Consider the following 25,440-nt stretch of genomic DNA (forward strand, 5'->3'; position numbering starts at 1 on the left):
TGTTTCGTTTGGGACCGCAGCCTAGACTGATGTGTGAGATAGCTTAAGAGAGAAATTTTCTTCCTCTTAGAGAAAAACATGCAAAACCCTTAATATATTGCCGATCGTGTTTTCTCTTTGCAGGAGTTTCCTATGTGAGTCATGCTGAATACCAAGGATATCAAGTCTCCTGGTGCGTCAAGATGGCCGCTTCGTAGTTCAAGATAGGCGCTAGCTCATTCTAGTTACTTATCAGTGGCTGGAAAGTTTGAAAGTATTCAGAACATTTCAACTGTTTTTCTTCAACCCATTTACGTGAAAAGAGACGCACAATCTAAACTGCACCCTCAGCATTTGTTTTTCGATATAGGCAGGAAAATATACGTAAAAATGGGGAACCATTTACTTGATATGAAATTGCGTAATTTTCTGGCCGGCTGAACGGCACTGCCATTATCTTCATCGCTTATGCGGCTTCAGGAGTCACGGTGCTGAGACAGAGGATCAGCATGATGAAAAGATTCATCAGCAGCCTTCCCTTGTTGAATCTTCGGCGTCCATATTACAACAAAACGCGACCGCCACTCGCCGACTCGTCGCTAACGACGATCTTGCCTCCTGACTACGTGCCTTTCGCGGACTTTACCGAAGAATTCGTGAACGCAACATCAGCGCCAGACTCATCCACTGGAACGGATGGCTTGCCAGACGCGGCAGACTTGGTTGTGCGGATCGGCCTCTACGCGGTCATATTTGTGTTCGCCGTGGTGGGAAACGTGCTAGTGCTGGTGACACTTGTGCAGAACAAACGCATGCGAACCGTTACCAACGTCTTCCTCGTCAACCTGGCGGTCAGCGATCTCCTTCTGGGCGTCTTCTGCATGCCGTTCACGTTGGTCGGAAGTCTGCTGAGGAACTTCGTGTTCGGCGAGCTAATGTGCAAGTTCATCCCCTACCTCCAAGGTAAGAGAGGCTCAGCGTCCGCTTCCGTACGCTTCGGCCACAATGATAGATAATATATGAAAAGACCACCGTACTATCTTGTGACTTCCCAAATTTTCCACCGTTTGCATAGATAGTGAAATCACCGTGGCGTACAAGGTACTGAAGAGTTTCAGCACCGTGGCTTTATTTCCCACGACATGTAGGGAAACTACCTCGACACCCGTAAGATATTTGAGACCATTCAGTGCATTTGTCATTTCAAAGCGCGGAGTTTGATGTTTACGATTTTGACCAGCGATGCGTGTACCATCGGCAAACGTACTCAACGTCAAGCTTAGGGCTCGTACGGCTTCCCGCGGGTCGTTTGCGTCCTAGATAGGCTGTAATGTACAATCCTGGATCCCTATGAAACGAGGTCATGGTTAAATACTGTTTTGTTTGCGGTGTTCCTACAACTATATTGTAGGAGTACTCCCAAATTTCAAATTTTCTACTCTCTCGTTCGTTGCATATGAAGCAGCGATGGCTTTCAAACGGACACGCATGAAATGCGGTGACCTTAATATCACTCGAATGCGTATACCCTCAAAAAACGGTGACACAAAAACAGCCTGTTTTCGGGCGCCTGCAATAGCATTGGCGAATCAAAAGAACCCAGATCGCCGTAGAAGGCCGCAAGCCCCTGCACCTTTTGTTTGACGACAAAAGTTTCCCCAACTTATCGGCAGACGTTGAATGCCCTATTCTCCTCCGATTCGGAAACGGTTTTGTTGGACCTCCTCCTCAAGGTGCAGCCCGTAGCTTCCTAAGCAAAACCCCTGTAGCGTTGTCTGGCCACAACCCCAATCGATGTCGCAAAGAGGAGAACGATAGTTGCCCTTCGGTTATGCGCTGCGGTGGTGACACAAAGCTAAAATAAGATACAAAAAAAAAAAAACACAACCTCTCCGGTATCCTCAGAGAGCGGGAATGTCTTTCGTTCGCATTCTATGTTTTCGTCCTGTGCCGGCCCCGATCGACCGAGCCCTCAATGCTGGCCCGGTGCCGCTCCGCTTGTTACCCTCTCGCTGCTGCGACTTCCTGAATTGCACTGGATTGCATTCGCTTTATTCAAGGAGGCTGAAGAGCACCATTTGTCATGAATAGGGAATCTTTTCGTTTTGTCTTTGTTTTATAAGTTTGCAGGCAACGAAGGAACCAGGTTAAGCAAAAATAATGCTGAAGATTGGTACAATGCGTCTCCTGATGGAAACAAAGAATTCTGAAATGGCAAAACATAGCTGATGAACGAGTAAAAGCAGCTGCGATAACAGGATGGCCGCAGCGGCAATGGAGGGCAGCATAAAAGACGAGAAAGTTTTGAAAATTAATTCTCAGACAGTATCAGGATTTTCTCGAACATCCGGGAGTCTGAAACCCGGCTATTAGATTCTACCTTATATTTATATCTCAGAAGGGACACAGAAACCGCTCCACGCTCACGTCAGGACCTTGCCAATCAATAAACTTGAGCCGTTTACGCAGGCTATACCATATATGATAAATTTCTTCATAAAGTACCTAGTGATCATGCTCCACGCATAAATCAAAGAAAAAACTAATATCAGCCTCAAGCGATTCTAAACCGGCCACAGATAAGTAAAGGACCAAATATGAGCGATTTTATTGCAAAAGTTTCTATATAATGTCCAACATTGAAAGGGGATCCGCATAATGTATAGAGTATAAGCTCCCACAGTGGCAATGGCTATGAGGGACGCCGTCGTGAAGGTCGCCGGTTTTCTACTGCTTGCAATGGTTCAACATGCACTGATATCACTCTGTGCATGGACGCCTTGCGTTTCGCCTTCGCCAAAACGTGACTTACAGCGGCTTGAACCCTACTAGTCTCCTCGGGATCAACAGCCGAACCCCTTAACCACTGCGAAATCGCGGCGGTGAGAATTAGCTGGGCATTGAACATGTTGAAGCATGACTACTGCAAACCGCTGCGGTGGTGGAGTGGTTAGGTCGCTCGACCTCTGTGCCCAATGATTCGGGATTGAATCTCGGCCGCGGTGACCGCTTTTGAAGGAGGCGCCGTGTGCTGTGCAATACCTGAGCACGTTAAAGAACACCAGTCGGTCGAAATTTCCGGAGCCATCCACTGGAGCGTCTCTCATAGTCTTAGTCGCTTTGACATGTTAAACACCGTAAAACAAAGCAAACGAAATGACAGCTATAGTACTGCATTAGACGCTGATAAAATCACAGAAACAGACATCTGAAGCGAGACAACTTTGGTATCCGCGTAAATGGGCCTATTCTATGCATACGGCTGTCAGCTTTTTACGCCATGGCTTGGTTAAAGGGGGTGCAGGCAGCGCACATATGAAATGGAATGCAGCATCACCTAGGCTGTTGATGTTAATGTTAATGTCAATGTATATATTCTGTGAATGTATTTCTTTTGTGCTTGTGAGTGCGCTCTTCCACTGCTGTTGTGATCAGCTGCTGGACTATATTACACCGGCAGAGGGCGCAGGGTGGCTCTCAAGCTGCAACAATGCAGCTTTTTGCCTTGCGTCCTCTCTCCTTTGTTACTCATGCAACCGTGTGAGAGTTAATAAAGATATCATTCATGTCATATCATACCATTTGTATAATTGTTTCTATAAAGGTACCAGCGGCAAAAGCAATTTTTTCTCTTTTATAGGCTGAATAATGTCAAAATACGTTTCTAGCATCATGGCTGCAAGAGCGTTTTTTTTTTCTTTCTTTTGAGTAAACTTATTCTTTCCGCGATCAAAGCACAGCCGTAGGACGTGCGATTTTCCCACACCTAAATGTTTTTATCTCCGGCGCGACCCGACCTAAAACAACTTAATGCAGAAAAGGTCAGCGAGTGAAGCGGAGCCTGTGCTGTAAAGCGCACCGATATAGTCGATAGGATTCTGCAGGTCTACTGAAGGTCCGAGTGCGGACACACAAGGATGAAGGCGTGGCATTAAAGCGTACTCGCATCTAAAGTTGCGCTCTTCCGGTGCAGCCATTCGCTGAAATTCTTTTCAGCTTTTCAAATTTTGTTTCGTTTTTACAAGCTTCTTTATGGGCTTTCACTTCTTACTCGCTGAAGTTTCTTCCTCCTACAGAATCGATGGATCGAATTCGCCTCAGCCTAGTTTCATCTGTGAATAACCTTATTTCCGAGTCTCTCGCTACTTCCTTACTTCTTATTTTGCCCCGTGACTTCGTTCGCCTCTTTTATAAGAGATCTTTCTCAGTCGCTTCGCGCATTTTGAAAGTCGCCGTTGGAGAAAGTTATTTTGTGCACGAACGCTTCCACTTAGGGTTTCACTGGGAGAGTTTTTTCTGAAAAACGCACTGGTGTCTCGTTTAGAAGCTTTAGGCTCTCAAATAACTTTCGGAGAAAAGCATTGGAAAGGATTTGTTACTGCGGTAGGCTTTACAGCCATATACTACCTACTTTGAGAGTGATAGGATTGAATCTCTAGTGTGGCTTTTATACTTCGAAATACTTTCAGAACATTCATGAACATTAATTTCTGTTTTGAACTAGTATTTAATTCACAAGTTTATCATCGCGAGATCGGAATCAGGTAAAACTTTTTAGGGCACTTAATCTTCGCCTTTAACGGAATGCTGCGGATATCGTTAATGACCCACATCTGAGGTTCCTCTCGGAGATCGTCGTTCGTGTAGCCCACTTTCGTACTCGCTTTTTCACTAATCTCGTATTTGTATCTCTGTTATCTCGCGGATATTCAAGAGCATATAGTCGTAACCTATATGTGAAGGATCACCCGACATAAATATGCGTGAAGCTCCGCTTGAAACAAGTTATATGAATGTGCTTGTATAACCTTAGAATTTCGTGTCTTAATTATCGCCCAAGGGTGGTCGAAGTTCCGATGTTCGACTTCCATCTCATCCACCCGTCTCAAATGAGATGTCTGAGGTGGCAGGGCCTGCTTCCAGATAACACGAACTGTCGGCCCAATACTGCAGTGTCTGTGTGTGTGTGTTGGCAATTACTGGCGCTATGTAGGACCAATCGTTACCAAAATACTTACAATATTACGCCATTGTCTATGCTGCATGGGCTAATGCAACCATCCCATGTGGTCTCGTGATGTCGCCACAACAGAACACCCCTAATTGCCCAGTCTCGTGACTAGGCAGCTGCAACCTGCCATGCCCCTACTCACAACGGCTAAGCAAGATTTTCCGGGTAACGCGGAATTTACCGCTATCGTGGTAAAGCAGGAGTTTTACTAGATTTTTACAGAAATCTTTATCACGTCTTGCCCTTTTGATATTCGGTTCGTTTGGCGTTGCTTTCTTATCACTTCATAAATTGTGGAAAGCCTCACGTAAACAATCGAACAGATCCTATCATCATAATGAATTTGAATAAAGATGAAATTATATCCTCCACGTGCTTCTTTTTATAACGAAGCAGAAAGACGTCAGTGAAATTAATCCCTTTATTTAGCACTAGATACTGACTGCAACGGTCACAGCATCGTAGGCGAACACTCCCAAAGTTGTGCTTCCCACTAACTTATTTCCCATTTTTCAGATATTGCCGAAGAATGATCCTTTGAGAATTCTCAAGATAAAGTGCAAATACACTAGGCGCCTTGGAAGCAAAATTCATTTCTCATTCGCGATAAGAGGTTCAAAGACGTAACTGCACCGCAGTTGCTTTTGTTCAACGTTCTATTTCGCTTCGCACGGCTTGCAGGCACCGCGCGTAACAATACACAATATACAACTAGTGTAAGAATCTCATCAAAGCCTATTTTCGCTGGCGAAAGGTATTTTTGCAAAAAAGACAAAAGAGAAACTAGGGAACTCGCCCTGCTACCGCCTAATTTTACGAGCGTTGACGCATATTACAACGCTTCGCGGAAGCTTTATAAAGGTTAAAAGAAGCCCGAGAACAGGCAGTCAGCCCTTCGGGACAATTTCTCCGTATTCTTTCCGTTAAACGGTCGTCTTTCCAACCAACATCAAAGAAGATTTAAAAGCTCCGTGGGATCGCTGCAGTTCCAGCGCTTTAGTGGGGCGCGAGCGTAGGCTGTTTCAAAGTAGCCGGAAAAGGGAAAATATCCCCAAAAGCATAACTGCCCTTTGACTTTTCTGTTTCTGTCGTACTTAACTGTCGGCTCACTACTGCAATGGAAGAAAACGTAGAGAGGTAGGAGGTGTCTACGGCATCGTAAGTACATATACAAACGCATAAAAAGGAACGAATCGTAGTTGTTCTTGCGAGGGGCGATTTTTTGGATAGAATGAATCAGAGGACAGTGCAGATAATAAAAAGGCAGCAGAACTTAGGATGTGAAATTGAGTTTCGCCCGAAGCAAGACTTTCCTGCGAAATGAAATTGACCGTGAGAGGAAATAACTTCGCAGTCGTAGTCTGTTGCGGATATACGCTGTATATTTCGGAAATCTTTTCCGATATCACTAATATTTTGCGTGGCCCATAGCCCTTTTCTGTTTCTTCAGAGAATGTCATATACCCGTGTAGTATGGACAAAGTAATGATTGGTTGGTTTGGTTGGTTTGTGGGGTTTAACGTCCCAAAGCAACTCAGGCTATGAGAGACGCCGTAGTGGAGGACTCCGGAAATTTCGACCACCTGGGGTTCTTTAACGTGCACTGACACCGTACAGCACACGGACGCCTTGCTTTTCACCTCCATCGAAAAGCTGCCGCCGAGGCCGGGATTCGATCCCGCGTCCTTGGGAACAGTAGTCGAGCGTCGTAACCACTGCGCCACCCCGGCGGGGTGGACAAAGTAATGAAGGAAAACAGACCAGGTAATACGCACCGAGATATTTAAAAACATAAGCTTCCTTCCGAACTGAAATCGAATGATTGTTGCACCGGTTTGTATTTTTTCCGCTCCGCCGGTTTGAATGATCAGTTGATGTTAAAGTTTTGTTTTCTTTAAATGTTGCTCTATACCCGCTCATGTGTGAATGACGCTACATACTGGCTCGACATAATTGCTTCGAACGAGGTAATTTCAGCGTCGTCATATTGTTCGGCATAAATCGAAGCCCAAGAAGTTATATTGAAGAAAACGCAATGTCGCGTGACGCGCCCCAATTTTTCCAAATTTGCCGAGATTACATCACTCGCTGCTATGATATGTGCGCAACAAGGATAGCATACAAACACGAGGAAAACATATAGGACATGCTGTTCTTGCAACTTTGTAGCATCTATGCACCAACTCTGTGTGCTTTTATGCAGTGCTCTTTTTGGTAGAGCGTTGCCAGATTCGTGCCTTCTGCAATACGCGCAACAGAGCCTCGCGTTCCTGCTGGCTCGGAGATAAGCGGCAGCAACGGCAGCCGGCGCGCCTGAAAAGCACGCTATCGGCAACCGTTGGCGCTTATCTCGCAAATATCAGCTAAGCAAAGCTATATAGTCAACAACGCAGAAAGCATGAATCCGGCCGCGTTTACCAAATTGCGCCTGAGAGGGCAGCAATCGCTGTGCGTTTGGGTGCCGCATTGCATTTATTTTAACTTCAAGTTCATTAATTCTGCCCAATAAAGAAACTGCGCTAAGGCTAATTTGTTGCAAAAACCCCCGTTAGACCATTTACGTCTTGCCCGACAACTGTCCTACTTCACTTTAATGTGTTTAAAGCCGTGTTTAATAAGTTCATTATAGGCAGCCAGCAATAAAATTTGCTGTGTCGATCGACGCGCCGTAACACATATCCTAGCGAGAAGAGCAAATACTGTCACACGCGTATTTATAATGCTGCGGACTGTGCTCGATCGCTTGTGGCGAACCAAGCGGCCAGCTACCAAGCGGCCAATTGTTCCACGCTGTGGAACAATTGCAGTGCCCCGTAGGCAGTGCAGGTTACCTACTGTCGACTATTTATTCAAGTAGGCGGAACGAACAGAATACGAGCTGATACGACCAATTCAAAAAAATATTCACTGTATTTCGGATCAGAAAAGCGGTTAAATTTGTGTTCATATCTAATAGAACATCGTGTACTTTTATGTAGACACTTACCGGGTTCCCGAGTTGCATGAGCGGGTCTTCAGTGTATTTTTTGTTTCAAACTGCTAATAACGTAAGACTAACTAGGCAGCTTTTAAATTATTCACCGCAGGAACAAAGGCCCAGAACAGAAGATATATATCATCTGGAAACACCGCTGACTTATATGTTTCCACGAAGCTACAATCGCGAGTAAAATATATTAGCACAAGTCACGTATCACGGGAAGGACATTGCGTGGCGCTGCGGTTGACAAAGAGACTGATAACGAGAGTAGTTCTTATTCTTCGATATTAGGGCAGCTAAGCGACCTGTACAAGCAGGCTTCAGCGCGCAATTCACAATTCGGCGAAACTCCGAAAGAGCGGCGTTAGCACACAAATTTCTTGCATAAAGCAGTCAATGTTTATGTGTTTTTAACAATTCTGTATTGTTAACAGTTTTAGTAAATAAGTAAATAAAGGCAAGTGGATGGGACACGCATTTTATGGTTCATTTTAGTCATCTCCTCTCCCCCCCCCCTTCCCCCCGATCGTCTCGGCACCTGTCCACACGCTCAAATCCGACAATTTCTCTGGCACCGTGAGATACAACTAAACGACGTTTTTCTACATATGTGTATACACACTCTTGCAAGTTCAAGTTGAAATCAAGATCGAATGCAGAGGGTTATAGAGCAGAATCTGACGTTAACTATTAGAGAAGAGAGCAAAAGTATGAGAGGTCAGTCGCTACAAATAGTCGATTTGCTGCTGTGCTATCACTGATAGGAAGACGGGACGTATAAGTAAGAAAAAAAAAGGCAACAACGATATAAATGAAATCCAGTACGCAAGCAATTACCGTGCGGCAACGTCAAAGCTTATTGTCCCGGCTGGCGTCCTCAATGTACGGATCAATGCTTGGACGGTCATCACCGTCGGCGATCGCTACGAGTCATCTCCGTCACAGAGCGAAGATCAAGGCGATTCATTTCGTGGGACGGGGACTACTTTCGGGCTTGTACGTGAGGAATGGACAAAGAACGTGGAATGTTCTAGCGAAAAATGCCTTCACGTCAGGGCAAGCACGGTGGAAGTCGGAACTGCAGGTCAGCTATAGGGTCCAGAGATCGCAGTCATGGGATCGAGAACTGGCTAGAATAATACGAGGCAAACATTATCTGCCATACTAGGGTAGGCACAACGGTTTGCCTGCTGTGCCTGTAAATTTGAATTCACTCAGTCTGTCCACGCGGTGGTAGCCTGCGGTGAAACTTTGTCTTGGTGATCAATGGTGGACCATGACGTGACCTTTTCGGATGCCTGATTACTGTAGCACTCATATTTTGATGATCGTGACTCATGGAATGCATGGTGAAGATTAGCTCCTAAGCTATGGAAGAGTGCACTTTAGATTCAGTGAAAACGGACTAGGGTTAGTGGCTTTCTTGTCTTATACTCAGTGGTGACACGAATTACAAGTCCTGCACTCGTCAATGGAGTCTGTTCACATATAGAACTTGCGACACATCAGTGATGGGGGAGAGGTTTCTGCTGAGATCTCACTCAACCCTCTGTATAGAATAAGAACTAATTTTTCCGAACATGCGGTTTAGACCCAGTTCAGCTAGAGACCCACAAATAGCCGGACATCAAGCAGACATATGTTTATCTAGTTCCGGCTCAGCGCTGACCTCGTAAAGACAGGCTAGCTGTGTAGATAATAAGTTGGCCGGTGCTATTCGGAGCTGGAAACGACTGCACTTGTACAAGGTAGCGGTCATACAAGAACTACTAAGGTTAAAGAAGTTTAAGTAAGGGGTACCTTTGCGGAAACGGATCAGTCAGCCTTTTTTTCAAGACCATCTATACTCCATGCATTGGGTCGTTGTTCCTGAAGCGATTGATGTAGACCCTAGCCAGTTAGCCCTTTATGCAATTAATTTTCAAAAGGAAAACTACCCCGACGAAAGGTCCCGTTACACAAAAAGCTGTAGAGGGCCCTTTGGACCACTAAGTGCGGTGGATCGTAGCCCTCGACTATGGCACGTCTATTTCCCTGTCTTCTTTCACTCCCACCTTTCTCCCTTCATTTACGGCGGTGCAGTTCAGGTGTCCGCGAACTGTGATAGATACCGCGCCTTTTGTTTCCTGCAAATCAATCTGATACTTCGCTGATGTCTGATGTGCTGGGTCTGTTTCCGTTTGCTGTGTGGTGCGTGGTGCGGTGTTCGAGAAAGCACCAAATTAAAGACGGCGCATGAAAGCCTGGATCGGACGACCAATGGGGTCAGCTCGCCTGTTGACGTAATGTCCAGTCGTGACGGTACATCGCGCGCCCCTTGTCGAACACTATCAGAGTTCCGTTGAACGCATCAATGTGAACCGGCATTCTATAATTGATTTAAAGGAAAGGAAATGTGCAGTATCTGTCCCTCGAAGAAATCCCGCTAATACCATTCTCACGATAGACAAGGACGCTCTGCCTGTGCAGTCGTTGATGCTCCATGTTGAGCCACGAGCTTCTGCTGGACACATGGAGGTGTTCATTAAGACTCCATAGCAACTTAGTACAAAGAGCTGTCTGGGCACGTCTGCATTAACCAAGCACTGCTGGCAATTGTTTCTAAGCCCACCACCATGCTATGTTGTGTCACGTGACTAGCAGGACTGCTATGACACTGCTATGTCACGACATATCATGGCACCACACACTTCCCGTCGACCAATCATCCGATTTTATGGCTGACGCCGGGCGGCGGCTGACAAAAGCCGCCGCATACCAAAAGACGCCGGTAACCAAAGCTTGTATGAATGCAATGCTGGATGTTTTGTTAAGGGGAGATGAAGCCCTTGTGGGGCTCCCTGGTCCGTCCCTGTAGGCTTGCAACCAGTGTTCGTGGCATATATTAAAGGGTAACATGCTTTGGCAGTGACGGCAACAAACCAGTCTTCTTCCTGAACCTAGTATCAAAAGAACATACAAGGCTAATGGAGGATTCGTAATGGAGAGGATGCTCATGGGGCAGGTGCAAACGGGTAGGCCGGAATGACGCGTTTGCAATCAATAATTCTTCCAAACGATGTGCGTGGCCTGGCAACAGGAATAACGGCAAAATAATGACAGGCAATCGGAGCAAGGTGTTGAATACTTGATCTCAGCGTATTGACTGCAGGTTAGTTGTGATGTCCTTGTCATATATATACGGTTGCATCCGTAAAAGAACACTCGGAGAGTTTAGACTTGATTACTTTGTGCAACTTGAAAGTTTCGGAATATAGTAAGACGCTAACAAAGAGATCGCTTCGTTATGGATTTCAAGCCACAATCAGTCACTTTCATGACGCACCTCACAATTTTCTTTTGAAAAAGGATAAATATAATGTTGCTGTTTGTCTGCTTCATGAAAAAAAAAAGAACATCGGGTTCCACTGTATATTTTGCCGAGAGTAGCGGTGGCTCCTTTCTTAACTTACCACTTAATATCATGACATCTACATCTTGCAGCACCACGCCGTGGTGGCGCAGTGCTTAGGGCGCTCGACTTCTGTGCCCAAGGATGCGGGGCCTAGTACCGGCCGCGGCCGCCGCTTTTAGGCGAAGGCGAAAAGAAATGCGCCTACGTGCTGGTGCCACGTTAGCGACTATAAGTAGCCTCAAGTGGTCGAAATTTTGGAGCCCTCCACTACGGCGTGTCTTATAGTCAGGGATGTCTTGGGACATTAAACCCCTCTAACTAAACCTGCCATTTTGTGGTGTGCAATGGCAACAATGGAGCCCCTTAGTGTACAGATGTGCAGGCCTGGCCGTTTGGAAATAGGGACTATAAATACTTATCGCCTTGAGAATCTTGGTCGAATTTTTGTTATTTATAAATGTGATATCCCTATAAAAGAAGCGTCATGAAATTTGCTCAACCTGTGGGCCCAGACACACATGTCATGCGTATAGGCAGACATTTGGGACGATTATGATAGCAAATCGGCAAGTCCGACAATTTCAAAACTGAATAACTTTGAGCTCAACGTTGACTCGACATTTCATTAAATTCAAGGGAACCGAAACAAGAATACGTTAGTCCGTTTCCAGTGTGCATAATAGAGGAAAACCTTCGCATCAAGAATATGTGATCACCGAATCAACAGCATTCATGGCGTTAAAATTCGCCGGTCTCTTTTTGTATTCTAATGCGCCTTTGGTGTATACGGGAAGAACGTTGTGCCAAGAGCTTCGGGTGTCTTGTGTTGTTGTTGTTGAACAAGTGGCAATATGGTCACGTTTAAATGCGAGTGTTACAGTGTTACAGCGAGTGACACTTATTTGCAGGTTTATGACGCTGAATGTAATTTTCTTAACTCGGCTTCATCCCAATCGTATCGCCGTTGCGTGATGTTTTCTCTTGCACTGTCCGGCGTCTTTCTGCGTGCTCATAGCTGCCTCTATATTCCTGACATCCAAATAAACAGTTGGTAATAGCAACTGTTTTTCGTAGCATGCTTATCTTCTAGGTCTTAGTCAAAATTTCTGCTCTAACGTCCAGTACAAAATGTGTCTAAGCACGTCTTTTCTTTTTTCATGGCTTTGCTAACTAGCATGAGCTGTTGCTCGCTGTGAAGTAACGTCAAGTGCTGATCAGTTACGTTTTAGGAGCGGAACTAGAATACTCCACCTCTTAACGTTCGGTACCATCGCACCGTGAATTGTGGAGATGGTCCAAAAGTGCCCGTAAAGCCCTCAGCTAAGGTTTAAAGGGTAGACTATGTTGAACCATCGGCCCGCTTCGATTCAGATTGTCTCCGACTAGCTAGCTCATCAATTTAGCATTACGAGATACATTCTCGAACCTCTAAAGTCTATAACTATCACGGCAAGCCAGCGTTGAAGATGCGGTCATGAGCCTTTATTTAAACGCAGAATTATTTACCTTTTTGGGCCTAGCTACCTCTCTTTAGTTCCTATCTGAGGTAGTAGCGATTTCGCTAACAATAGAGCCGAACTCTGTCGAATATTTTCATCTTCTTAATTTTGCATACATAATCGCGTTATACGTAGCGCGATAAGTGGTGTGACAGGTTTCGCGTAAGGAAGAGTTGGGTGTACAAAGACTTTAAGGCTCCAGTAATATTGTAACGACTGCAAATGCATTGAAGCGCAATGTACACTTTTTTTTCAAAACGTTAGAGCCCAGGGGATTATATTCTAAACCATACTGTTGGGCTCTTTTAAATTTCCTGGGTGTCCAACTTATTAGAGAAGGACGGATTAGAAATATTCTCGTCTTGAGAAGATCTAGAACGCTCGCAATATATTATATGAGCCCCAGAGTGTGGCTCAAAGCAAACTCACTGGCCTCTTAAATTTTGACAATGATTGTACTTATCACAGAGGGGGAAGATCTTGTGTCGTTCTCGGTATGGGTCCCCGGAGACCTTGCAGTAGACAATGTGCTCCTGGCTCTACCTCGTTATTTGAGAATGCATTTGCCGGTAACAATATTGTAGCCTAATATCATGTGCTAGAAAAAAATTCAATTAACGTTTAATTGTTGCCATAGATGTCCCATACGGGAAAATCCGGTTACCACGTTTTACAAAAATTTGGTATCCTGCTTTATTATGCAGTGTGAGCCGGCATGAAGCCAGTATGCAACTTGTATAAAACCTGTAAGAGCTGGCATACCTTACCGACCGATATTAATCGTCGGCCCTAGCTTCTGAAAAAAAAAAAAAAAAACAATAGTGTTCGGAATAGTTCTCAGCTGTAAAATATAGTGGCTACGGAAAATATTTGTCCTTTTCATGCTTCGAACTACCATTCTTCTTTTCCCCGCCGAAAACTGCTAACCACAAGTCCATGCTACCTTTTTTTTTTTTTTTACTTCCTGCTTTAATAAAAATACAGTACACAAGAAAACAACAAAGGGACGCATCAAACATGCGTTGACAGATCACATTATAAGTTCTTCAATGCATTTAAATTTTCAGTCGCCGCCATTTATGCAGCTCTGCCTGGACTAAGAAAACATCCTGCATATGCGAAACACTGACAAAAACTTGTCACACGCAGAGCAAACATTTCATTGGTGTGAGTGACCTACATTCTTGTCCTCCAAAGGCTATGGAGGCTATGATAACCCGCCATTATTACATCTTATGGTGCCCCATTAGCATTTCTGATCGGTAGATAGCGAATACTCTGAGGCATGACTAGTAAATTTTTTTCAAGTAATTTGAAGGACATCTATAGGCAAAAAAAGATTTCCAACATTCTATCAAAGTATGTTATATCAGGATTGTTGCAAAGAATGCAAATGGCTGATTAAGAACTACAGCATCTTTCTCATGGTACTATGTTTTTACTGATAAGTTGTTCATCATCATCATCATCATCATCATCATCATCATCATCATCATCATCATTGGCCTGATTATACCCACTGCAGGGCGAAGGCCTCTCCCATATTTCTCCACTTAACCCGGTTCTGTGCTAGCTGCATCCACTTGACCCCTGCGAACTTAATCTCATCCGCCCACCTAACTTTCTGCCACCCCCTGCTACGCTTTCCTTCCCTTGGAATCCAGTTTGCTACCCTCAGCGACCGTCGGTTATCCTCTCTTCGCACTACATGTCCTGCCCATGTCCATTTCTTCTTCGTAATTTCCACTAGAATGTCGGTAACTTGAGTTATTTCTCTGACCCACTCTGCACGCTTTCTATCTCTTAATGTTACCCCTACCATTTTTCGTTCCATAGCCCTCTGAATTGTCCTCAACTTAAGTAGAACTCTCTTGGTTAGCCTCCACGTTTCAGCCCCATAGGTGAGTACAGGCAAGATGCAACTGTTATATACTTTCCTCTTGAGCGATACCGGTAAGCTGCTAGTCATACTCTGCGAGTGCTTGCCAAATGTGCTCCATCCCAATGTTGTTGTTCTTGTTATTTCCTTTTCATGGTCCGGATCTTCGGTTACTACCTGTCCTAAGTAGCCATATTCGCCTACTACTTCCAGTATTTCGCTACCTAATGTAAACTGTTGTTCCTTCCCGAGGCTGTTGAACATTACCTTAGTCTTCTGCATATTGATTTTCAAGCCTACCTTTCTACGTTTTCTGTCTAGGTCATCAATCATTATTTGCAGTTCATCCCCCGAGTTGCTTAGCAACGCAATGTCATCAGAAAATCGCAGATTACTGAGGTATTCTCCATCTACCCTTATCCCTAACTGCTCCCATTCCAAGTCTCTGAATACTTCCTCTAAACAAGCTGCGAATAGTACTGGGGAGATTGTGTCTCCTTGCCTAACACCTTTCTTTATGGGAATTTTGTTACTTTCTTTATGCAGAACTATGGTTGCTGTGCAGCCACTATATATATCTTCCAGCACTTTCACGTACGGCTCGTCTACCCCCTGATTTCGCAATGCTTGCATCACCGTCGAGGTTTCAACTGAGTGAAATGCTTTTTCGTAATCAATGAATGTTATGTATAAGAGCTGGTTATAGGCTGTTCATTGAAATTTAGAGAAAAATCATGTACAGGAGGCTTTACTAACATTTTCCTGACTTGTTTAGGAACATTTCCTCCGGAGCCATGGCTACGCCACCCTCTGCAGATCCGCCATCAAATACCAACTACGTCAGTATATGAATTTTTGTTTCACAAAAACGAAAAGAAAGAATATTGAAGAATATTAAAGAATGTGCCCTTCAGAACGTTTATATAGTGTGATAATCCAAGCTGCCAACTGGTAGTTAAGCATACATTTCTCCTTCCTAGAGTAACTCCGATTTCGTACTTCGTGTCTTATTTTAAAGTGCAGACATTGGGTTTCTAGTTGAACCGGTTGCAGCCTAATCCTACTAAAATTTTCCTCGCTCTGAGGAGGTGTTATCAACGTCCCGAACTCCTGTTACGCTTCGGTTTCTTGCAAGAGCATTTAAGCCTTGTAGTCGGGCTCATTTAGCATTCATGGAAGTCCTGCTGGTTAGAGAGGGCAGGAGAAAATTTTTTTTAGTTTCAGAAGATTTGGAACTCTGGTAATGCATTATAAATCACATGATGTGGCGTAAAAGCAAACCGCCCGGGATTTAAACTTTTGGCAAAGACTGCATTTTACAGAATTTTTTTATTGACGAGTGGTGGCTCTGATGTCCTTGTCTTATAACGCTGTTTTTCTTGCTACATAAAAGAGGTCTCTGTTGCAGTGATGCCTGTTGTGTTACATCTTTGAGGTTCACATGCTGACAGCAGAGCAGCGCCGCCAATGATCTACTTTCATTGTATGAATCATTGAATGAACCACAGCTCGGTTGCGTTTAATTAGGAACTGCAACGGGAAAAGAAAGTAACGTCCTTGCTGCTATTTTTTTTTTTTTTTTGCAGTCTTCTTTCCTCGTTCCCGTTATAAAAAGAAAGTGTATTCTTTACAGCTACATATGGCACTATCAGGTGGTGGTCATCGATGTGGTTCAGTTATCCTCGAGCGTGTTTTCTATGTTGCTGGTAAGACGCTACGTTCTTCCTTGTAATTTCGCGTTGCAAGCTGTTCCTCAATCACAGATATAAAGGTGTGCAACAATATCGGAAGTGTGACAACGAATGTGGCTTGTAATTATGGCATATGCTTATGGAGAAGAACGAGTAGCAAGCAATGTGATGAGCTTAGGTGGAAGCTGGCATACATTTTATTGGCCTCATACCCTTCGGCATTTGTAGAAATATGCCTGTTACCCACATATATAAAAATTCTCTTATGTACACTGTATCACTTTTCATGCTTGTCGGCGCCTTTTTATAGCTAAGAATAGGGCACGATCAGTAAGGTCTGAGGGCTTCAACGTACTAGTGTAAACATGTCTTTATAGTTTCTACAAGTCTGACTACAGCGGCATGAGATTGATTTCCGATCCGTGTGTTGCAATAAACATCTGTTGGGTGCGATACGGGACATTTCTATAGGGGCCTCACGGGAGGCTGGTAATGTTTCCTTTCCTTGGCTTACCAAGTGCCTGGCGGCACCTTGTCTCCGTAACAATATCCCTTTCCTTCCGAATTAAAAACGAAGTAAGTTCGCGCTTGCTTTGAATTTCCCGTTACTTGTCGACGTTCACGTCCTTGCCTAATGCTCTATAGTGGAGCCTCGTGAGCCTTAGTGCTACTAGCCTGGCCATAGCGGCTGCGTTTCAACAAAGTTGAAATGTAAAGCGCCCATGTAACGTGCGATATCACTCCAAGGCAAGAGAAAATCTCAAGGAGGTCGAAATTAATCCTCAGCCTCGTCCTTCGTAGCCGGCATCGCTTGAGAGCTTTAAGCCCTAGTAACATGTCATACTATATGCTTACGGCATAGCGCCTTACTATACCTACATCTGGCCAGAGGGGAAGAAGTAAGTTCCCTCTGGACGTGCACCGAGCGTAGTCTGTTATCGCCTCGCATCTGAACAGCTTCCTTTTTCAGCGTTCTTTAATGCCCCGACCACTGTTTTCAACAGCATACCGCATCATGCATGAGTCGCGTGTCATGCATGAGTCGCGTGTAACAGGTATCGCATACCCGCATCTCACCACTTGAGCCAGTCGCTCAATGAGCGTGCTTGGCAGCGTTCAGAACTCGAAGGCAACGGTACGCCAACTCCATCCATGTTCGCTCCAAGGTTACCTACTACTACCTCAAACTCTGAGACCGGGGTCTCTGAGTCCCGAACTCTCTAAATCCCTGTTGAACTCTCTATTTCTCTATCTCTCTCTGTACCCTCTGATAAGCGGCATGTACCCACGGAGGCACTAATGTGGTCTCGCCGTTTGTACAGATAACACAGGAGGTTCCTGAGCAGCATACGCTGCAAGCCGCTGCTAAGTAAGAAAATGTAGCGGAGGGTTATCGTCGTCAGTATCAGTTAGTCGCTTTAACATGCCATATATTTCCTCCCTACACACTCTAGGGCTGATATTTGGAGTATAGTTGGCCGGTCATATGGCCGTAGACCAAGCTGTAGTCGGCTTCTGTGATGTCGCAAGACCGCTTGATATATGGCCTGTTGGCAGTAGCTGCCATGCTGATCTTCACCTTTGAGATGGGAGGATTAGATCAGAATGCAGCACTGGATCCCCAGTTAGACAAACTGTCCGTAGGTCATGCAGACAAGCTGATACTGCTTACGTATTGCGAGGCTTATATTCATATCGTGGGGTCTTTTAGAAAATGTGATAAGATATGACTGCATGCTAATGAGTATATGTAGGATAATAAAGGCACAAGTTAAACTGTAGTGGTTAAGCAAGTAATATGTGAAAAGGTTATCCCGGATGGAAGCCGGCCAATGGAAGGTAATAGACAGCTTTATTATAAAGTGCGGCTTGGTGTAGGGGATAACGACGCATAGCCGCACCCTTCATCCTTTGAAAGTAGCATTCTGTGTATGCGGATTTGTGCTCCACTCTTTCTCTAGCCGAAGTCCTGATAAGGTCGCCCTATTTTTAAAACTCGTTATTATCGCTGTCGCATCATACCTTAAAGACAGAGTTTCAGCGTCCTACCCCTCCCCCTCCCATTTTTTTCTCACTTGCTAATCAGACTAGTTTCTTTTGGCCGGTCAATCCTGCTTCTCGCTGCAAAAACAAATATAGTGAATATATTTAAATGCTACTCAGCAATGCTCCTGTTTAGATTCTCCTAATTAATGTAATCATAACACCTGGAGCCACCTCAATGTTCACGATAAAAATGATATGACCACTCCTATAGAAAGAGACTGGGAAAACCTTTAAATCGATTTGTGAAACACATTTTCAGATGGGAGTTTGCATATAGCGACTGAGGAAGGGATATATGTGTTCAATAGATTGAGAGACTGCAACCAACATGACGGCTCTCTTGCAAAGTTGTCTCAGGAGCCCGCTTTCGAAAGCGCCCTCTATGGCTAGATCCTGACTAGATCCCTGCGACTATGCGTTAATGAACTCCAAGGATTACAGTCGAGCAACAACCTGTCACAGAGGTGCCCAACGCCGCCACAAAGGTGCTTTAACTGTCGTTCCGAAGCATGGCCATCCGAAGAGAGACCAGTAGATTACCGGAGATAGTGCCGAATTCTTTTTCCCAGTGAACAAGCAAAACATTTTCTCGGTGATCTCGCCCACGCAGTCTGCCTCCAGATGAGAAAAGCAACCATCCCGAACCTGACAGGGCATACGTTTTATTAGACACCTCGGAACACTCTCCACTCATTGTCATCCTATTATTTTTGTTCTTCCAGGCGTGGACATTTGCCATTTGGTCGTATAAACGACGGGCCAGCAAAAGTAAAGATATATATATAAACTTTCATTACTGCCTGACACATTCATTAGGCGAAGACAATTAAGTGTTGCTGTTACCCGCGCCAATACATTGGATTTATCAGCAACGTTCGGCTCCATCCTCGCTCGAATAAACGAAATCGCCGAGAGAAGTTCACGCGAAAAAAAAAAAAAATGAGCGACTCGCTTGAGTACCCGAGTCGTGAAGTAACGATAAACGTTTGTTGAACGTCCCCAGCTCCCTTCGGTACTGTACTTTCTTAATTGTAATGCCACAAAATGAGAACTTTCGGGAATCATAAACTATGCCGAGACAACTGCTCATTTCCTGATTATTAGTTTCCACTAAAACTTCATGCTCGTTAAGGAAGGCCATTACTAATAGCATTCGTTTCTGGTTGCAGCAGAGTTGTCTCCCTTGAGCAGGTTTATTAAGCGCCAACTACCTATTCCTTTTTGTATGCCTTTTTCGAAGTTGAGTAGACCTTCACGAAATAAACGCCGGCTAGAAACAGCAGTTCTTGTCCTTTGAGCAACTAATTTCCTTCCTTCAACACTAAACCTCACTGCAATTTGTACCGACAATTTAACTGATGTTTATAGAATGCATAAAATGTAAGCATTTAAGCTTCAAAATTATTCCATGCTAGCGCCAAAGGCTCACATGAAACTAAAAGCTTGTGAGTCAAAGGAGCTGCTAAATGACTATTGATACCCAATTTAAAAGGAAGGATAATACCCGATCTTTTGCAATCCCATGCTTATCTAAGGCACGTCGTGAGATCCTGGGAGGTTGATGCGGTTTCAGCATTCGGGAATTTAAGCACTACTTCATGAAATATTAAAGAGCACTGCAGAATCTGCATTGGAGTAATGCGAAAGCCCGAATGCTTTTTTTGCAAGTTTTTTTTTCCTTTTTGCAGTTTTTTAATTTGGATTGTTCTTTATTTAACTATTTCGTTCCAAACCAATCACTTCCTATGCCCTTTTTGTCTTAACTTCCGGTTGCGGGACGTTCCATTAATTCACTTCTTGTTTGCCCATTTTAGTCTTTGGTACTGTCAAATTGCGCACCAATTCCTTCCTATGCCCTTTTTTTCTCTACTTCCGGTTGCGTGACGTCACATCCTCTACGTCACATTAATTAACTTCTTTTTTACCCATTTTAGTCTTTGGTATTTTCAAATTGCGCGTCAATCCCTTCCTATGCTCTTTTTCCGCTCTACTTCTAGTTGCGTGACGTCACATCCTTGACATCAGATTAATTCCCTTCTTGTTTACTCATTTTAGCGATTGGTGCTTTCAAATTGCGTGCCAATACCTTCCTATGCCCTTTTTCGGCTTCACTTCCGGTTGCGTGATGTCACCTTCTTGACATCACCTTAATTGACTGACTTGATTAACTAATTATTATAGTCTCGTACTTTTAAATTGCGCGCAAATCCCTTCTTATGCCCTTTTTGGCTCGCCTTCAGGTTGCGTGACGTCACATCCTTGGCGTCATCCTAATTGGCCGATTTAAATAACTATTTATTATTAATACACCTTGACGTCACTCCAATTGAATAACCTAAATAACACAGTATTTGATACATTCAAATGTGGCACCAAGCCATTGGGTAATGAGACCATTTTCGCCTTTAATTTTACTTTTTTTGCTTCTAAATAATTACCTAATTAACCTATTGGCCTAAATATTCCTTCGAACACAGAATTACGTCACCTTCTATCGATTGACACCACTCATTAACCCCTACTTCTTCTCAGTTACAACTGCTCAGGACATCATTTTGTGGACACGTTCTGCGGACACAGTCTGCGGAGAGAAATCTGTGAGCATAGCGAAGTAATGCTTCCACATTAATAACAAAATGCAGATATTTAAGCAACGTACCTATAGGTATGACGCGAAAGCTTTGACGGCGCCCAATTTTCGGCAGCCTTTTGTGCCTACCTAATTTCCAATCACCGGCAGCCTTGCCGGCAGTCTTAAGGCAGCGTCTCTCATTCGGCTACGTAATATGGTCTGGGAACGTAACGAAAAACAGAAACTAATCAACGCCGAGTCCTGTAATTTGCTAACTAGCAGTTGCCAAAACATGCTCCTGATCCTTCGCTAGCAACGCTGATGTAGAGGACGGTGCTGGTTTTCCAGGAGAAAAGGGTCTTAAACTCGGTTGTGTTTAATATAACTGATAATTCAGGTTAGCTAAATGCAAGGAAGCTGCACTTCGTTCTTCTTTTCGGTTTTACGTAGAATATATTCTGCCCCATACGACAGATATATACCACTTCCCTTTAATCAAGACGTACTAACGTGCCTGTGCGGGACATAGGAGTGGCGTCTCTGACTCGTGATCCAAGATTCCCGATAGATTCGAATGCCTCTTCAAAAGTTCTGGCCAGGTTTGCGCTCCTGCTAAATGCTCCACACAGGCGAATAGATAAATGGACATCTGCGAAATTGGCTAATAGGGGTTCCAGTGTTAGAGAATTAGAAAAAGCATTTATCTCTTTTGTGCCGAACTTATACGACTGGTAAGTTAAGTTAGATTTAACGTCCCAAAGCGACACGCTGGCTTCATATGAGATTCGCTACAGAGATGGAGGGCTTGGGAATAATCCCGACAACTGCGTTTCTGCAGCCAGGTGTTCCATCGCATAATACAAGGAGAATTAGGTTCTGCTTCCATCAAAACGCGACCACCATGGCTTCAATTCAGCGCGTGCCTGCTAGTTTGAAGCTCGAACGCGCTAATTTTGGATCCATCGAGACGGGCCCTCAAGCTCAGGGGAAATCTAAACTTCGGTTAAAAAGCAGTAGGAGCCGTCGCAAGCGCTGCTCTTTCCTTCGATTTTAGCAAACGTAAATAATACATTGGGGATGTTAACGAGGCGCGCCTCTGCGAACTCCGGCAAACAAGGCGAAATCAGAAACCTAGGTGGGGGGTAAATGCCAGAAGCAGCAAGAAGCTCAACTCATCCATGGCACAGGAATAAGCCAAGCCAGCGGTATTACCGTGGCAAACAACGCGCGTCTTGAGAGACGTGCTTGATGTGAAATACTAACGAATAAAGTCTCCTTTAAGGACACTGAGTGCAAACCAGCGGCCAGAAACATGAAATATGACATCGGTAACATGCCGAGATAGAATAAAGAGAGCTGTATTGTGTACGAAACAAACACAACTAATTAATCCAGCATCTACTTGGAAATCAACAGGAGCAAATACACAATGGAGAGGCATGTGAAGGGCAGCATGTAATGCGGAAACCTGGAAGTATAGATAATGATTCGTTAGGACAGCGGAGTAGGTTGGGCGTGACGAAAAACATAACAGATGGAAGAAAAGGAGCATGTGACTCAGGAACGGCCATGGAACTAAGAAATCAGTGAAGCCTCTGCTATGAACTCAACAAAGCTGTCCATGATGACGAGAGGACAGAGCCGAGTATCCCAGCGCCATCATTCCGTCTAGAGTGCTTAGACCGTAATAGCATTTATTGCTGAAAAATCCTGCCATTCGCTGTGTGACAATCTTGTATTAGTTCCGCGCTCAAGTTGTTATTCTGACAATTGTCAAAGCATTGCTGGCTCTCGTACTCATTTCCACGAACTGTACCCCATCTTACTGTATTGACAGACTCTGGCCTAGCTATATGAGCTGGGTAGTTCACACAGTGTAGACAGAACCAAACAACAGAAACAATGCAACATTCCTTGCAACAAGTATAGGAGAACAGCCATGAAGCCGGCCGGCGAGAGCGAACCGAGAGTAGGGGAAACGGCGCAGAATAATTTAATTTGAGCTAATTAAGTTTACCGCTTCCAGCAGACCCCAGGCTCTGCGGTGAGACAGCGAGGTGTTTTTTGAGCTTTTTACATGCTCATCGACAGCTTCAAACTTGCTTTAGACAGCTTGCTTTGGTGCTAATGTGTACAAGAGATTGTCGGGGCGCTGTAATTAATTTATCACTTGAGGAACTTCCAACTTGTATCTAGGAGATTTATCTTAAGGGTTTGGGAACAAGAAAACGCTAGCTTGCCTTTATGCTCTGAAGTTCTAGACATACTTTTTTGTTGCTTCAGTTCGCCAGTTAAGAACTGTCTGGCAGCGCGAAGATCAGGAACCAGCGTCAGCCATGAGGAAAAGCAAATGGATGTGTTTTTTCGCGGAAAACATACTTCCCGGAGCATTGCTCTAACCGTTATCAGGCATCTGGTGAACGAAGAAGCCTGGGGTGAGGCTGCCAAGTCTGAGCGATTTACAATATAAACGCCATATAAACAAACAGTGAAATTTTAAGAATTGCTGCTGATTGCATAGTTTTCTTACCTTATTGTTCAGCTTGCATAAAAAGCAGGAATAGTGCCAATTGTTAACGAAAGTTATTTTCTTTTGTAATCCATAAAACACAGTTAACACCCGAGGTAGCGATGGTACAAAGAAGTTGTTAACTGACCCATAGCATAGGTTTTAAAATTTACAAGTGCAGAGCACGACAACCTAGTTTCCTAATGCACATAAATAACTTAAGAATGTTGCAAACAACCCTCCACTTCGCTGTCCACCGGTACCGTCCTGACGCTTCCGTTCGGAGCTTATAGAAGACGCACACTTTCCTTGGACGCACGGCTATGCACCTGTAATCATGGGATTATGCAATGAGTAAGGAAAGGAATTTCCGGGAGATGAAATAAACAAAACTGGGTAAGCAGTTAGTCATTACAAAATGTTCAAGCAAGCAACTGGTTCAAATGATCACTCAAGAACATTTCAGTTCAGCAACACAACATTAAAGGCTTAGATGTGCGTGATCCTATGACAGAAATGATACCTGCTCATGAATCTATAATAGGGTGCACCATGACATTTGATATAAACCGCACGCTTCACTAATCTACGTTGTTAACGGCGTACAGCAGAGCTTACTGCAACATGTTAACAAAACTCACTGTATACAAAATTCCTAAACAAGGCACCGCGCTAGTTTGCAGGGGACATTCTGTTCAAATATCCTGAGCAAATACGAGACTTATGTGTGGTTTAATCCGTGGTATGAGAGACTTTATTACAAAAAAAAAGTACAGTTAAGCAGGACAACCGAAGCAAGGGTGGAACTATGAGTGCAGGGCTGCACGGCATCAGACTCCGCCTCAGCGTTTTTTTTTTTTTTTTTTTTTTCAGCTAGAGCAGTTTGGGGGGTGAGATAGTCTGTCCAGGTTTGGCTAACTAGTTTGTGTGAGAGGAAAAGTAAGTGGCGGCTGTCTATACATTGCCAAACTTTGTGGGTCAGGATAGGAGTGGCTCCGCATAATGGGTACTCGGGCCGTCTGGTGTGCCGCAAGAGGGACTACGGGAGTGGAATAAGAGAAGGTAAGAGGGTGCGCGCGTGGGGCTGTCTGGAATTTCTCACGTGTCACAGGAAGCTCTGAGCGCAAGAGCTTTCGCAGCACGGGAGCCGGAGGCGTGGGAACGAATCACACATTGAACGCTGTTCCGGAGAGAGCTGTCCTCGCTGCACGGCTCTCTCCAGAGTGGAAGTTAAGGCGATGATCGATTTACTTCCGCAGGAGGTTGTAGCTTGGACACCCATGGACGCGACAGCTGGAGGACCCTCTTTGCGGATTTTATTTCATGTACATACACTCGGTTAATAACTGCAACTATGTATTTATTATTTAATGCATACTCAATAGAATGCAATCGCCACCTTGCACGTTCTGTGCAAGGCCGCTCGAAAGAAAGCCCTGCGTCAGCCAAGCTGAACATGTGAAAGAGCATGTCTGTCATGAGATCCAAGGGCCCTGGGTTAGATTCTCATCTCACCCACCCATCTCACTGCAGCTATTCGAGTTGGACATCATGCTAATTCGGTCACGTCAGGTTCTCTTCCCTTCACACAAACTAGCCACAAATAAGTGTTCGGCTATATTACATTTCCAGCTGGCATGCATGCGCTTGCCAAAGGCACGCTGGTTATTTTTCTCTGAAAATAGCGAACGGCGAAGCCGGACCTTTGCTTAATGGAAATCTTAAAGGAAGCCGAAATGGTTTTTTGGCATTTGGGCGAGATTTAGTGATTCTAAAGTACAGACAGCGTGCGAAGTACTTTAACCCTAGCAACGAAAACGATAACATAATCACCGACTATAACCGTGGAGTAGTTCAGGCTTCTCTCCATTGCAAGCAGA

General features: G+C 44.4%; 1 protein-coding gene across 1 annotated transcript in view; it reads left to right on the forward strand.

Moving 5' to 3' along the window:
- Positions 1-488: 488 nt before the first annotated feature.
- The window catches only part of LOC146190942 (cholecystokinin receptor type A-like), a 149,010-nt gene continuing 124,058 nt past the window's right edge, over positions 489-25,440 (forward strand). Inside the window, exon 1 of the mRNA XM_084599871.1 lies at positions 489-942. Within this exon, the coding sequence (XP_084455997.1) occupies positions 489-942 (454 nt within the window). The remainder of the gene's footprint in view (positions 943-25,440) is intronic.

This window comes from Amblyomma maculatum, chromosome 4 (assembly GCF_055883805.1).
Source record: "Amblyomma maculatum isolate TAMU_Amacu chromosome 4, ASM5588380v1, whole genome shotgun sequence".
In the NCBI taxonomy this organism is placed as follows: domain Eukaryota; kingdom Metazoa; phylum Arthropoda; class Arachnida; order Ixodida; family Ixodidae; genus Amblyomma; species Amblyomma maculatum.